The sequence below is a fragment of the Sceloporus undulatus genome, chromosome 1 (assembly GCF_019175285.1).
Source record: "Sceloporus undulatus isolate JIND9_A2432 ecotype Alabama chromosome 1, SceUnd_v1.1, whole genome shotgun sequence".
NCBI classification, from domain to species: Eukaryota; Metazoa; Chordata; class Lepidosauria; order Squamata; family Phrynosomatidae; genus Sceloporus; species Sceloporus undulatus.
This window is the reverse complement of record NC_056522.1, coordinates 160,915,605-160,930,285: the sequence shown is the minus strand read 5'-3', so window position 1 is coordinate 160,930,285 and position 14,681 is coordinate 160,915,605. Positions and strand designations below refer to the sequence as shown.

Sequence of the window (14,681 nt, the reverse complement as noted above, 5' to 3'; positions counted from 1 at the left end):
AGATAGTGACACTTTTGCTTTCTGATGGTTCAGTGTACACAAATTTTGTTTCATGCACATTATTATTAAAATTACCTTTAGGCTCTGTGTATAAGGGGTATATGAAACATAAATGAATTTCATGTTTAATTTTGGGCCCCATCTCCAAATTTTATTATGTACAGTATATGCAAAGATTCCCAAATTCATAAAAACTTCTGGTCCCAAACATTTTAGATAAGGGAGACTCATCCTATATGTTATTTAAGTATATTATGTTATTTAGTGTACTGTACTACATTATCTTTTTCATATATTTAAGTATATTATGTTGTCTAGTGACACCATAGGTGAGGGGAGGTTGCTTTTGAAATCTGATCTTCAAAGCTCTGAATTTGGCCCATTTTTTCTCATTTCTCTTCAGAAACTGAGGAGCATACACCTGACTATAAGGCTTTGTTAGGATCATAGTAGATTTTAGTCTCAGTTATCCATATAATGTGGTATTTTACCTGGCAGGGAAGTTGTGAGGATGAATATATTTGCATCTGAGCCATTCACTGTTAACCTCACTCCCCCTTGTCTTTTATTAACAAGCCTCTAAACTTAGTTAAGGGCAAGAGAAGATAACTGAGCTTCATGGCTAAATGGAGATTTGAGCCTGGGTTTCTTCCATATATAAGCCACTAACGCTAACCACTGGATTTCACATTAACTTGACATTTGTGGGAACAGATAGATTACAGTAATGTTTCTGATTGTAATCAGCAGCTTCCAATCAATCAATAAAGACTAATTTTATTTCATCATGATGGCAGCAAACAACAACAACAAACATCACCCTGCCCAGTTAATACTTTATTTCTCCCAATAGCCATTGTTTTTAGGGCTGATTGTCATTGCTACTACTCTATTAATTGCTTCTTACTCTCATTATTATGATTTTTGTAATATGTCATGTAAAGTTTGCTGAAGACCTACTATACACATACAAATCAGCTTTATGAAGAAAGGTCATAATATGTTTCTCTTCTGCCTTCCCTCTTTTTAGAAGGATCTTGTACATTTGAGCTTTGTAAGGTTTTTTGGCTTTGTGCATTTATTATGTCCCATGGGCTTGACTCTTGACAATTGCATTCTCTGTTTCAAAAATAATTGTAACAGCTGATAAATAGGGTATTTATTGTAGATTATAGATCTTAGCCATCTGGAGAATGCTAACATTTATTTGTCATTTATTTTATAGCCTCACCTGTATTTCAGAATATGCATCTGTCTAATTGAAGTCCTGTGCAAACATTTGCCATTGTTTTATAAATTTTTATTCAGTATGGACAAGGAACTACTCTATCCAGAGTACTTTGAGCACCAATATTTCTGCTAGCATCTTCACATTACATGAGCACTAGCTTGAGGCTTCTTCTAATGTACACATCCCCAGCATAACTACAGTTTGAACCCATAACTTGTTGCTGACTAACAAGCCCTTGGCTTGTTTAAACCATGGCTTACAGTGATGTTTGAATGCACAACTATAACTTGTCTCTACCGTATTTCCCCAGCTGAAATAGGACCTGCCATAGGCAGGAAGGAAACATCTAGAAATGGAGAAGACAAGCCACATTTTATTTGGTCATACACTATGCAGTTTGTGGCCTGAACATCAGACCATGGCTTATTGTGATATATTAATGAACGCATTATGTGAATGACAGCACAAGTGGGATTTTCATTTCACCTCAGGTTACTTTCAGTGATATGTTCATTAAGTAGCATTAAATGAAACCTGATGTAGCTGAGCCACTGTCAGGATTTCTGATTATAGCAAATGACCAATCTGCAATGTGTCACGAGAATGATCAGTCTGCAACTGGTGAGAGATAGTGCCACCATCTAGGCCTTTTTAAGGGAGGGAAATGCAAGGATGTCAATTTGATTTGGACCACTTGGGAAGCTAAATGATACTTGCTTGGTGATCTGACTACTTATTACACTTGCTTTGGTTGTACTCTGATTGCCTCTATCTGGTCTTCCTCTTCCTTAATGATGTCCTTCTTTCAGTCTTCCAGGTACCAAGCCTCATAGTGTCTGAGCATGTGAGCCTAAGAAATCATTGTATCAAATTTTCAAAACCTCATCTATAAGAAACTTAGGCAGCTGCTACTCCCTTAGCATTTGCTCTGGTGTTCTTTTTGCACTGCCCAAATTTATGATATAGGAAGAATCATGTTGACATATTTTAAAAGATTGTTGCAAGGATTACTGAGAGCAAACATGGGTTATATATGCTAAATAGTATTGTTAGCAACAGCAGAGTAACTGATATACAAGTTGTGAATCCCTTATTCAAAAATCTGAAATCCAGAATGCTCCAGTATCCTAAACGTTTTGAGTACTGACATGATACTTTGAGGTGACAGCTGCAACGCTCCTGCTCATCCACCTGCAAGGTGAAATCAGAAAGCTGCTCGCTCCCCAGAGATCTGTACTGTATTTTCCCCCCAGTGCAGTTGGAAAGAGACACAAGGCTAGAGAGAAATGCAAGCAATGCAAGGCTGGAGATGAATTTTAGGATCTGTGAAAAGGTGGGAGGGGTGGATTCGATCCAAGCACTATGCTTGGATTGCCACCGTTTCACAGATCCTCACATCTTTCTCCAGCCTCATGTCCCTCTCCAGGCTTCTCTCTTTTGTGTGTCTCTCCCCAGCCTCACTTGGAAAAAATACAGTATGGATGTCCAGGGAGCTCATGATTGAATCCCACTGTGGGAGAAAAGTGGGATATTAATCCTGGAAATAAATAAGTAAATAAAATCAGCCTTCCAGTTCCACCTTGCGAAAGAATGAGAAGAAGCACCGCAGCTACTGCTTCAACAAGTCTCTTTTGGCCTCACAAGTACAGTACATACAACACTACTTGTATTCCAAAATCCAAAATATTCCCAAATCTGAACTGTGAAACACTTGTGGTGCCAGGCATTTCAAATAAGGGATACTCAACTTGTATGTGCATGTATAAGACCAGTCTATTAGGTATTTAATTTGTTTTGTGGTTTTGCTGTTTACACAATCCTCTTGTAAATCCTTCGCAGTTCACTGGTTCATGGAACAACAAATCTACCACCCCTTTCATGTTGACAAAGAGAATGAGAAGATAAAATCATGTATGTTACTTGATTATACCTGCAGTTGATAATAATTTATTGTGAGCCTCCTTGGTCCCTTTTGGGAGAAAGGCAGCATAGAAATAAAATAAATAGATAACATTCAGTATTTGTTAAATGCATTGCTTTTCAATAATCCTTGCAACACCCCTTTAAGAGAGACCAGTATGATTATTCCTATATTTTCAATTATATTTGCAGCTATCTGTATCTGTTACCCAACTGCACCTTGAGTCAGAATAGACATTTAAGGGTTTATGTTCAAACAAAAGAGTGTATGTAAAGGGAAAAAAGATGAGGAGGAAAAAGAGGAATAGAAAGATTTTCAAGTGCCAGGATATCATGCAGATTTGGTCAGGCCTTTCATATTAACATGAATCAAAAGAGAGGGGTGGACTGGCTTCAACTTTATGAAAAAATTACAAATGCTGTTTGAGATCTTGCTGCAAGCTTACAGATTCACAGCTGCAGAAATACAAATACAGGTGGGGCTGTTAAATGAATTAAAAGATCATTACTTTCCACATGTCCTTAAGCCAGAAATCGCATTAAATTAATTTGTCACCTGCTACAATAAACAACAAAAAATGGCTAGCCTCTTTAATGCCCATTTCTTCAATGATTAGAACAGTATATAAAGCAAAAATCTGCTGCAATTCTCCTGCACACTTTTCTGTGCATAATGTCCATTCAGAGCGGTAAGATGTAAAACCTACTACGTGTGCAGAAGACCAGAAGCCAGGAACTAGGAGTGTCAATTTTAAATAAAACTCAGAACTGCTTCTGTAAACATGGCACTGTTTTTACCAGTCTTTTGTCTGACCTGAGTAGGTCGCTCTCCTTTGTTTTCTGTTTGTGTCATACCATTTTCTAGACATGCAGGTTTGCACGTGAAGTGGGAATGTACAACTAGAAGATTGTGTCTTAGGAGGTAAAGGGAAATTGATAAAAGGGCAATTCCACTCCATTTCATTTTCATGTATGTATGTATGTATGTATGTATTTCTCCAAATATTAATAGTAATATTAAAATGAAGTTACTGAAGTTTTCTTAGCATTTTTAGGAGTGAAGAAAGGAATACAGTACTATAATCTTTGTCTTTCCTTGCCCATTTTTTATCCATTGCATGTGTTTGGAGAGGTCTTTGTAAGATACTTAACACTGGCCTCCAGAGTGGAAGAATGGGCCTGTTACAGACTGCCAAAATAAAGCTGCTTCGGGTCTCTTTGGAGGTATGCTGTTTAAATGATGGATGCATCCGAAGAGTCCGGAAGCTGAACCAAAGCTGCACTCCGGTGCTTAGGAATGGAGTGTGGCTTTGGTGCGACCTCCGGACTCTTAGGACCCAGGCATCATTTAAATAGCATACCTCCAAAGGGACCCGAAGCAGCTTTATTTTGGCAGTCTGTAACAGGCCATGGTTAGTCTTTTTCAGACCTGGTGCTGTGACTTGTTTAAGATGGACATTGTTGTTGTTGTGTGCCTTCAAGTTGTTTCTGACTTTTGGGGACCATAAGACTATAACTCTTAAGAGGGGGTTTACCCTTACCATTGTCTGAAGCTGAGAGAATGTGACTTGCCCAAGGTCACCCAATGAGTTTACATGGCCAAGCAGGGTCAAACTCTGGTCTCCAGAATCACAGTCAAACACTCAGACCACTACACCACACTAGCTGAAGATGGACTTCAGTCAGCAACATACATTACTTGCCCTCTGTGTTAGCAATAGTAATAGCATTTACATTTCTATACCACTTATAAGTGAACTCAGCACTCTCTAAGTGGTTTACAATGTGTAAGCCAATTGTCCCCAACAAGCTGGGTACTCATTTTACTGACCTACGAAAGAATGGAAGGCTGAGTCAACCTTGGAGCCCTGAGATTGAACTCACAACCTTGTAGATGCAGTACGGGCATTTAACCACTGTGCCATCAAAACTTAAGCTTTGTTACCATTAATTCATAAAGAAGAGCTAGTAAAGGTTGTAAATAAGATTCCCACTGCGTTTCTTCAGACTTTTGGCTTTGAACAAAAGTACAGTAAATATTAACTGTAATCCTGTTAATGATACATACACATGCAGCTCAGTGGTATGAGCACATACATCTGTTTTTGGATGCTGGGCACTACCTGGTCATCATACCCTGGCCTGTAAATGTCTCTGGCATCACCCTTGGAGTTTGGATGCTGCTGAGTAGGGGGACATTGCACAGAGCTTTGTGTTCAGGATATGCTCTAAGCACTTTGATACATGATTTCAGCCCCATTCTGTAAAAAGAAAGTTAATATCACAATTAGGTCGCCATCCAAAGTGACAGTAATGAACCAGATGGGCCAGTGAACTAATTTAGTGTAAGACACCTTCATATTTTCATATATTCTACTTTGAACCAAGAATTAAAAGGGAAAGTGCATGAGAGTGCAGTACGTTCCTGAGGGTCAAACCATCATAGCCACTCTTATTCTTTTATCTAACCTGCCGCACTTATGGAGGTCACTGCCATGATGTCTTTGGGTGTGATTGCATGGGTCAGAGATGAGTTCTTCTGGAAAACTACCTCTACCAGGATGCTTCATGAAAGCATTTCAATGTTTTAAATAACTGGAATTGTCTTTTAGTACCTGAATTGCTGATGTATCAAATAACAGTCACCCATTTCTGTGTCATTCTGTGACTGAACAAAGTAATGAAATGGTGGTCTTGAGTTTGAGGAGCAGGAAAGTTGTTAATAGAAACAATATTCTTCCTCAATTACATGGCCAGTTTTGAAGCTGAAACGCCTCATAATACAAGCAAGTCCCGTACTTTGCTTTCATATGAGAAGTTTTGTAACCAGTAGGCAAATAATAGGGACTGGATATAAGCAGAATTCAAATGTCTCCAAATATTTTCTATTATCATAGTAGCGTACAAATGTTCAGAACAGATAGTATTGATAAATGGGCTAATTTATCTAGTCTTTGTTAACTGTCCTACTCGACCACAGGTATACTTAAAAGTCAATGTGTACATGCTATAGATTCTTCCAGTATTAGACTATTGGATATCTGAACATCTTAGTTATCTGAATTCATTTTGTATTGCCTGTAGCTCCTATACATTAATGGTGCTTATATTCAATATGATCTCATCCAAAATAGCTTTCCCAGTGTTATCTAAGCATCCAGTAATGCAAAAAGGTTTCTTTGAAGCATCTTGTATAAATTAGGCTGTATTACAACTTAAAAGCACTTAAGTGAAACTTGGATAACACTGCTGAGGCAAGAGTATTGATTATCTGCGAGCATTGAAAGGTATTATTAAAAAGCTGAGCTAAGTTTGATGGATTTTCCCCCTTTTCAGGTATCCAAGCAAGCCAAAGAGTTCCTGGAATATGTTTATGAAGAGCCCTTGATTGACATCCAGCAGGAAAATGCTATGTTGTATAGGCATGTTGAGCCACTGGCAACTGTGGTCCGTCTGAGACAGCAGCTGAAATCCCTCCGAGCCTATTTATTCAGCTGCAGAGCAGCAGTGGCTGAAGACCTGCGAAGGAGGTAGGAAGAAAGGGTAACAGGCAAGAACCAACTTCCTTGAGGCTCTCTTCTTTGCCTCCTGGTCCATCGCTCACTTCCTTTTCTTGGTTCCCATGACCCAGCAATTAGACTGTTGCCCACCATGTCGGTCTAGTAGTTGTAACTGGATACTTTCAGTGGGAGGGTTTGCTGCCTTAAGAGGCCTTTTATTCATCAGGGTTTCATTGGGAGATATTAGAATGCCTAGACAAATCGGCAAACCTACTGGAAGAGTGATTTTAATTTGTACATAGCAAGATAGAAGTGCATGTAGACATTACAAATTATCTGTGGACCAAGAGGAAAGATTGAAAGGCAGGGGCCGGGGAATGGATTGGAGGGGGGGATCCTTTTCCAAGCTCTAGACAACAGAATATGCAAAGTTTGGAACATGTTTAACATTAAGCGTGAGACTGATTTACTCTGTTTTGGACCACTAATCTATCTAACCCAGCACTGTTTATTTGACTTGCATTAACTTCCCTCATCTTGCTTCCTAACACCCTTTTAAACTGTAAATTGTGGTCACTGACCCTGAGCCTTTTGCTATGTGAAGCATAGCATTTGCTTTGACCCAGAGGTACAGCAAGATGGAACTAGGAACCCAACTGTACAGATGTTATTAGATGAGAACTTCTGGAAGAGCTCTCTCACTCTAAGAGGGCTTGTGCATCTGTACAGATGTTTCATTGTGCAATCGAACCTGGTCACCATAGGATGATCCAGTAGTCATTTTTTGCATCCCATAGCACTGAAAGTTCCAGGTCTTTTGAGTTGTACATGTCACTTTTTCCACCCCCTGCTCCCAAAATGGCCTGCTCTCTATCAGTGGGGTCACCAAGAGAAAGAAAAGAGCCAAACAGAGGTGGAAGTTGGAAAAGTTATTTTTCAACTACAGTTACCAGAACCTTCAAAGCAGTATGGGAGTTGTTGTCTAAAAAAAGTAATTTCCCCATCTTTGGACCTGCTTTTTCTAATTAGTGTCCTACCTAAGGCTTCCATTCCCTGAAAATATGTGTCTGGGATCTCCATTTTCCCCACAGGATTCAGTGGATATAACTGAAATCAGTCAGCCACTGTCTGCACAGTTCTTTACTGCTGTTGTGTGTGGAACTGAAAACTTGGAATTCAATTTATAGTTCCCCTCTCTGGGCCTAGATGGAGGATGAAGAAAAGGCTGTTTAAAAATAGATTTATCGGAAGTTTTTACCCCTTGGCATCTTTAGCTCAGTGAGCAAACGGAGGTGATTTTTGCTTACTAGAGATAAGCAAAGATAACCTATGTCAGTGCCTTGATTAATAATGTCAAGAACAACTAACAAAAGATATTAATGTCAGCAAGGTGCTAGATGTTAGTAACCACATTCCAGTTTTAAATGTATCCATCTGTGCCTGGGTGAGTGTGTGTGTGTGCATGTTTGAATGAGCTGCAACTTTGTGAGAAGAGTGCAAGGAATATTTTACTAATAACTGCCTTGCACATATGTCTATAGGCAACACTATCTCTCCCTCCCTCTCTCTCTCTCTCTCTCTTGGATACCCTTCATTTGTAATATTGGTAATAGCGTCTCCTTCAATTAGTATGGAACTGAAGGCAGGATGGTTTATGGAGGGCACAGTTCAGAAGAAGCTTCAGAGAAAGAAATTACTGCTTTTGATTAACACCAAAGCAAAAAGAGTGTTCTGATTAAAATAAAGAGGCAGGGAGGGCCAAACCCAGTCAATGACGAAAGTAGAAGAAAAGAGATCAAAGGAAACAAAAAGAGAAAAGCAACAGGGCTGGAAGGCATGGGGCAAAGGGGGGAAAGTGAGGATACTGGCTGAAGCCTGAAGAGCCAGCGCTGATGGGAAAAGGTGATAGAAAGGGGTCCTGAGGAAGCTGTGAAGAGGCATTCAGGGGAGCATAGGAACAAAAGCAAACCTGAGAAAATAGGAACCATTGGAAACTACAAAGGACTACAAGAAAGGAGGATTAGAGACTGAAGAAGCAGTCGAGTGGATATGGTGTAGAAGATGGAGAGTATAAACTTAGGTTGTAGATTGGAGGGGATGTTAAGAGCTAAAGAAAATCAAGTTGTTATCAAAGTTAGTAAAAAAAAAAGATATGTTAAGCTGTAACTGTTGGGGAAAGGTAGATGAAGCCTAAAAGAAAGGCTTTTAGGGATTAAATAATGGTACATATGAAAGGCACATGTTTAGGTAACAGTAGAAAATTTTATGTTATCTCCCATGGTCAGGTAAGCTGTAATTAACCTCGAGTCTATAAACCGGGTTCAGTTGGTACACCTGCTCTGAATGTGATCTGTAATGTTTTCAAACACCATAACTATCACCATTAGAATAAACACTGTCTTTACAGAATTGCCTCCTCCAGCTCTTCTCTTCGTTGTGTATTCCACAGTCCTCTTGGCCTTACTGTTTTGTTTTTTCCTCTTGGTGGCATCTGCCAGATTTTAGCACACTTTCCACTTTGTACTCCACAAAAATAACTTGTGCCTAGTCACCATCTTATGTACCATTTTGTAACCCTTAAATTGCAGGGAAGTTACCATTTCATAAGGAATGTAAGGAAATTTGAGGGGTTCACTCATTCTTGATGAACTCCCCCCCCCCCCATCTTCAACTCAATTATGTGAATAGCCCACAATTCTGAGAACACCATCTAGAAGTCCTGTCAAAATTACATAAACAAGCTGAAACAAACCGGCAATAGGGCTGTCTAGAGAGAACTAAGAGCAGACTGATTAATCATGATGGCACCCTGTTGCTTTTACAGCATGGATAGCCTTTCTTAGAGGTAAAGGGAAGAGTGTGTTGGGGGTGTTTCATCTAGTTTTTGTTATTATCATCCAGGCATGTGTTTTAAAATGTACAAGGTTGGGTCTGAAAACATGACGGAAGAACACCCCATACTGTGTGCTGAAATGGCTCTTCTTTTCTTAAAAACTGTGTGTGTGTGTTCATGTGCATGTACACACATGTATGGGGGGAAATATGTTACCCCTCCACTTACATGTTCAGCCTTGGAATATTTGATATTCTCTTTGATTTAAAAAACCTAAACAAGTCTATTTCCTTGAGTCTTCCTCAACGTTGTTGAGGAATTTGGCTATTTAAATAAGGACTTCATATGGTAGAGGCCATTTCTGAGCACCAAGTGTGGAGGTTGACTGGCACTTTGCAGCCTCTGGTGTTCCCTTTCTGCCTTAAATAATTCAGTGCTGCTAGTGATTTTCTGCTTATGGCCCCATCTTTACCCTAGGGAAGAAGCCAAAGGATTTTCCAGCTCTGACAAATTGTTGGTTTATCTCTTATCCAGCATGTTAGGGCTGCTCAGAAGCATGGTTCCAGTCCAGGGGCTTATTTTCCTCATAGTTTATCCAAGGAAGTTACAGTGGCCCAACAGGAACAAGGCAAGGAGGGTTGCCTTCAGGGCAGAACACTATGATGCTACTTTGTGAACAAAGGCTATAAAGGGTGCCTTATTAATTATGGCAGTATAAGTAAATACAATTAGGTAATTTTTTAACTTTTTGATGGAGCTACTGCTGGAAGTGATCTTGTAACAGAAACACTGGAGCCAAAAAAGCCATCTTTCATATTTTTTCTTCTAATTCCCTTCTACAATAATGCACACCGGAGCCAAAAAGGACTTTTAAAATAATGTCTTTCCTCAGTAATATATGTGTTTATGATTTAGTTACTTTAGATCGAATAGTAGTTTGGAATGTTGTGAGAGCAAAGGAATAAAACAGCTGTATGGGCTCCTTTGGGATTTGAGTTATTCATATGAAGGGGCATCATATGCCCTGGCCCTGGCAATGGGCAGCTCCTGCTGCTATGAATATCTGAAACAGGGAAGCCGATTTGTGTAAACGTCTTCACACACAGCTTTCTCTCAGCCCTGGAGAGAGCCCTGATCTCAGAGGTGGGAGAGCTTGGCATTGGTGTGGGATAGGGATGCAGAAACAAGACATGCAGCACCTTCAGTTATTCAGTGCTCCATGATTCATGAAACTGCATTGGAGCAACCCTAATGAAAAGGCAGCCTATTCCATGTACTCTGTGACATTAGGTAACTCAGATGTTGAGTAATTTGTGACCTAGGAATCACAGAGATCCCGTGGAATCTTGCTAGAACTCTGCAAATTGCCTTCATTGTGTCAAACATTATTTCAGATATGTTTGAAATAGGAGATGGCGATGATAAATATTTTCAGCCTTGAGCAAAACAAGTTTCCCTCTCTCTGTCCTTTGGGAATAAATGTTCTAGTGGCTACAAAAGGCCAACCCAAATTATAGCTCTGCCCAGCAATTTTTGTTTGTTTAACAAATGGACATAAGAATCAAAAACTTTCTTTAAAGAAATGAATGTTTCTATGTTTTTTCATGAAAGTAAAGTACAGAAACTTTAAAATTGCACACACAAAAAACAGAAGGCTTTGTTTTTACAAATCTTCAACTTTATGGATCATTTTAATTAGAGTGTCTGAAACTCCTTGTTCTTAAATGGTTGAAATTTCATTTGCAATGACTAGTTCTGCAAATGCTGTAATACATCAGCTAGAAAGATCCAAGCAAGAAAGATAAGTGTGTTTCTAGTGAGATTGAAATGTTATGGGACTAAACATCTTTTGGTCACAATACTTCATCTATAATGTGTCTTGCTCATTGGATATATGAGGCAACTTTTGGCTTTCCATTTGTTGCTGGACAGCTGGACAGGACTGCTGGGATTTGCAGTCCCACAACATTTGGAGAACCTTAGTTTTTGTGCACTTGTTGTAAACAGTGGATGTAAAGAACTACTATCGTAGGGACCTTCATTCTGAATCTAAGAACATCATAGAACTAATGGAAAGCAGTAAAGCATATGGTCCCAATCAGTTATCACAGAGGGGCAAGAAGGATAGCCCTGTAATACCAATTACCTTCACTTAATCAACAATGCAAACATGCAAAGCAGGCTTGTTAGGCATGACTGTTCAGGGGAACATCTGCAGTAAATTCTGTGATGGTAGATAATAACAAAATAGGAAGACAAAGCTGAATTTTGCTTCTGATGGTACATCTTGTGGGAATGTCCACGTATTGCAAATACTGTAGATAAAGAAATGTCAGCTTCACTGAGATGCTGGAACTGGCTGTCTTGAGTTTGTGTTGCCTGAGGATGGCCAGCCTCATGTTCCTTCGACCCATACCCACTCTGTTTTAAAATAAATGCCAGAGTAAGAATGGCAAATTGCTAAATACCTCCTTGAAAGAGAATTGTTGACAAGATTATACAGTGGGCCCTCCTTATACGCGGACTTGCCATCCATGGATTTGAGCATCCGCGGATGGCAAGCCCATGGGGAGGTGGTGGAGGAGGACACGTGTGCAGCGCAGCAGAACAGAGGAAGAGGAGAAGGAGGATGAAGATGCAGAGGTAGAGGAGGGAGTGGAGAAAGGAAAAGGAGAAGGAGGGAGGAAGAAGAGGAAGAAGAGGCAGAGGTAGAGGTGGCAGTGGGATGAGGAGGAGAAGGATGGAGGAAGAAGAAGAGGCGGCAGGAAAGGGGAGCAGGAGGAGGAGGCCTCCCGGGGACAACTGAGCCCAGAGAAGGGGCTTCTCCCCAGCCACCCAAAGCTTAGCTTTCCTTCCTCTTTTCCTCCTTCAACTCTTTCTCCTTCTCTCAGTTGGGGGCATGGGCCACCCAAGGCCTGGAGGGCAGGAAGCAGAGCGATGGAGACTCAGCAGGTCTGGAGCTGAAACAGACTGCGAGGTCATCCAGCTGGGCCCCAAAGCACCTCCCAGGAATGGGCACTCCAGAGTGCCACCCTAGGAGCTTCCTTCCATCCAGGTCTTCTTTCCATCCAAGTGTCACCCAAGCCTCACGGCAGCCGAAACCACAAGCCTTGGGTGTCCCTTGGATGGAAGAAAGGTCTGAGGGCAGCACCCCAGAGTGCATTCCTGGGCCCATCTGGATGACTTCAAGGTCCGTTTTGGCTCCGACCCTGCTGAGGCTCCCCTGCTCCACTTCCAGCCCTCCAGGCCTCACCATGCAGGAATGGGCACTCCAGAGCGCTGCCCTCGGAGCTTCCTTCCATACAGGTCTTCCTTCCATCCAAGTGTCACCCAAACCTTGTGGTTCCTGCTGCCTCCGTCAGGCCTGGACGAGCCCCTCTGACTGCCCCAGTGGTCCCATGCTCGTCCAGGCCTGACAGAGGCTGCAGGAACCGCAATGCTGGTGAAATGTCAGGAATAAACTCTTCTAGAACCTGGCCACATAGCCCAAAAAACCCACAAAAATCTAATTCATTTTTCAGTTGTCTCAGATAATCAGAATAGACTTTTTCTCTCCTTAACCAATATATGTGAAGGTTCTGACATTGTACAAGTAAAAAAAGGTGTTTATGTCAAAACATAACATATTGAGCTGCTTTGTTTTGTTCTGGAACTGCTTGTACATATTTACATTTATAATATATGTTAGTATTGTAGTAAGCATACTGTTTTAGAATTTCATTAATTGTATAGAAAACTTTATTACCAATCTTGTATATTCATGTCTGAAAAGGGAAGTATATGGCAGGAAGCATTTAAATGGCTAACCTTACATCTGCTACAAGGTGGCTTTTCGGTTTGGCAGGTGTGGTTTTAAATATTGCTGCAAGCCTTTCCTAAAGTGATAAATATGTGATAAATGTGTTAGTCGTGCCAACTTTTCAAGCAACACTCTCTGAAAGTGAAAACAGTTTTGAATCTCAGTGGGATTTTTAAAAAAAGTAATATCTCACAACAGAAAAAAATGTGGACATCTGTCATTTTATGGATAGACAACTACAACAATTGTGGACAAAGACTTGGAGTGAATCCAGTCAAACATTAGTTAGAGCCGGTTTAAAGGTTTACCCCACAGCAGTGAGGGCAGCAAAGAAGAGCTCTTCACTGCCTCCACTGCATCGGCACAATTGTGCCCAGCACAGTTGTTTCATGTAGTTAAAGACCTATTACATCCTAAACCTCAGAGCCCTCAGAAATCCACTGCAATGAATCTGGAAAAAAATGCACAGAAAATCACTCAATTCTGACTTGGGCTCCATGTTGAAAGTAGCTCCTGAAGAGGGAATTGAGGCATGCATTTGTATTTTCTCCAGTCATCTATTCATAACCTAAAAAGAGTGTTTCTTGGCCAGATCGTGATTATGTCTATGGAATTTTTTTCTTTTAAAATATCTATCTACAGTACCGATCTATCCTACCTATCTCCTTCTGTGGTGGAAGAGCACTTGATCGATTTATACCCACCTGCTTTGATTTCTTTCAGCTGCAGGATGAAGTGCAGAATTTACTCTTGTGCTTATCACTTTTGTACTTTGGCTTTTAGCATAGGACTTAGGCATGTCTATTTGCAGGCGTTTTAGCCTAGCTGTCAGAGTGTTTAATTCAGTGGAGAAAAATTACCCAGAGCCTGAAGACAAACTGTCTCTTAAATGCCTTCAGAGTATGAATTGCTAACAAAGGAACATAGCTACAAACCCTGCAGCTTGGCCTCAAATGCAGAAAACAAATCCTTATCTATGATTCTGTTTGCAGTAGAAACATAAGCGATAACCTTTTGTTTGTGCAGATACATACCTGATAAAGCTGAGAGGTGAGGATGGATGAAATGTCTGGTTCAGTCTTGGATCACTGTTATTTTTCAAACTAATTGTCAGGAGGGAGGAAATTGAAGGCATGGGACAAATTTCCATAGCTCCAGCTTTCTTGCTCTGGTTAGATGTAGTATCTCCAAATTGTTCATGATGTTATAGCCCATTGTGGAATAAATTGTTTGTTACCACTTTTTTAAGTGGTTCATGCGGAAGTGGCTCTTTTATCCTTCTCTCATTATCCACCGTTCCATCTAATAGACTCTTCAGGCATGAAACAACAGGGAGGGGAGACCTTGTTGTTATTTACTTGTATTTTAAACTCTGTTGTTACCCGCCTTGATCCCCCA

The 14,681-nt window shown here is 40.4% G+C and overlaps 1 protein-coding gene across 3 annotated transcripts in view; it reads left to right on the top strand.

The window, feature by feature from the left end:
- The window catches only part of PLEKHM3 (pleckstrin homology domain containing M3), a 93,545-nt gene that overhangs the window by 37,649 nt on the left and 41,215 nt on the right, over window positions 1-14,681 (top strand). For all 3 annotated transcript variants that reach the window (XM_042460448.1, XM_042460458.1, XM_042460466.1), the window contains one exon: window positions 6,488-6,681. In XM_042460448.1, coding sequence (XP_042316382.1) covers window positions 6,488-6,681 — 194 coding nt within the window. The remainder of the gene's footprint in view (window positions 1-6,487; window positions 6,682-14,681) is intronic.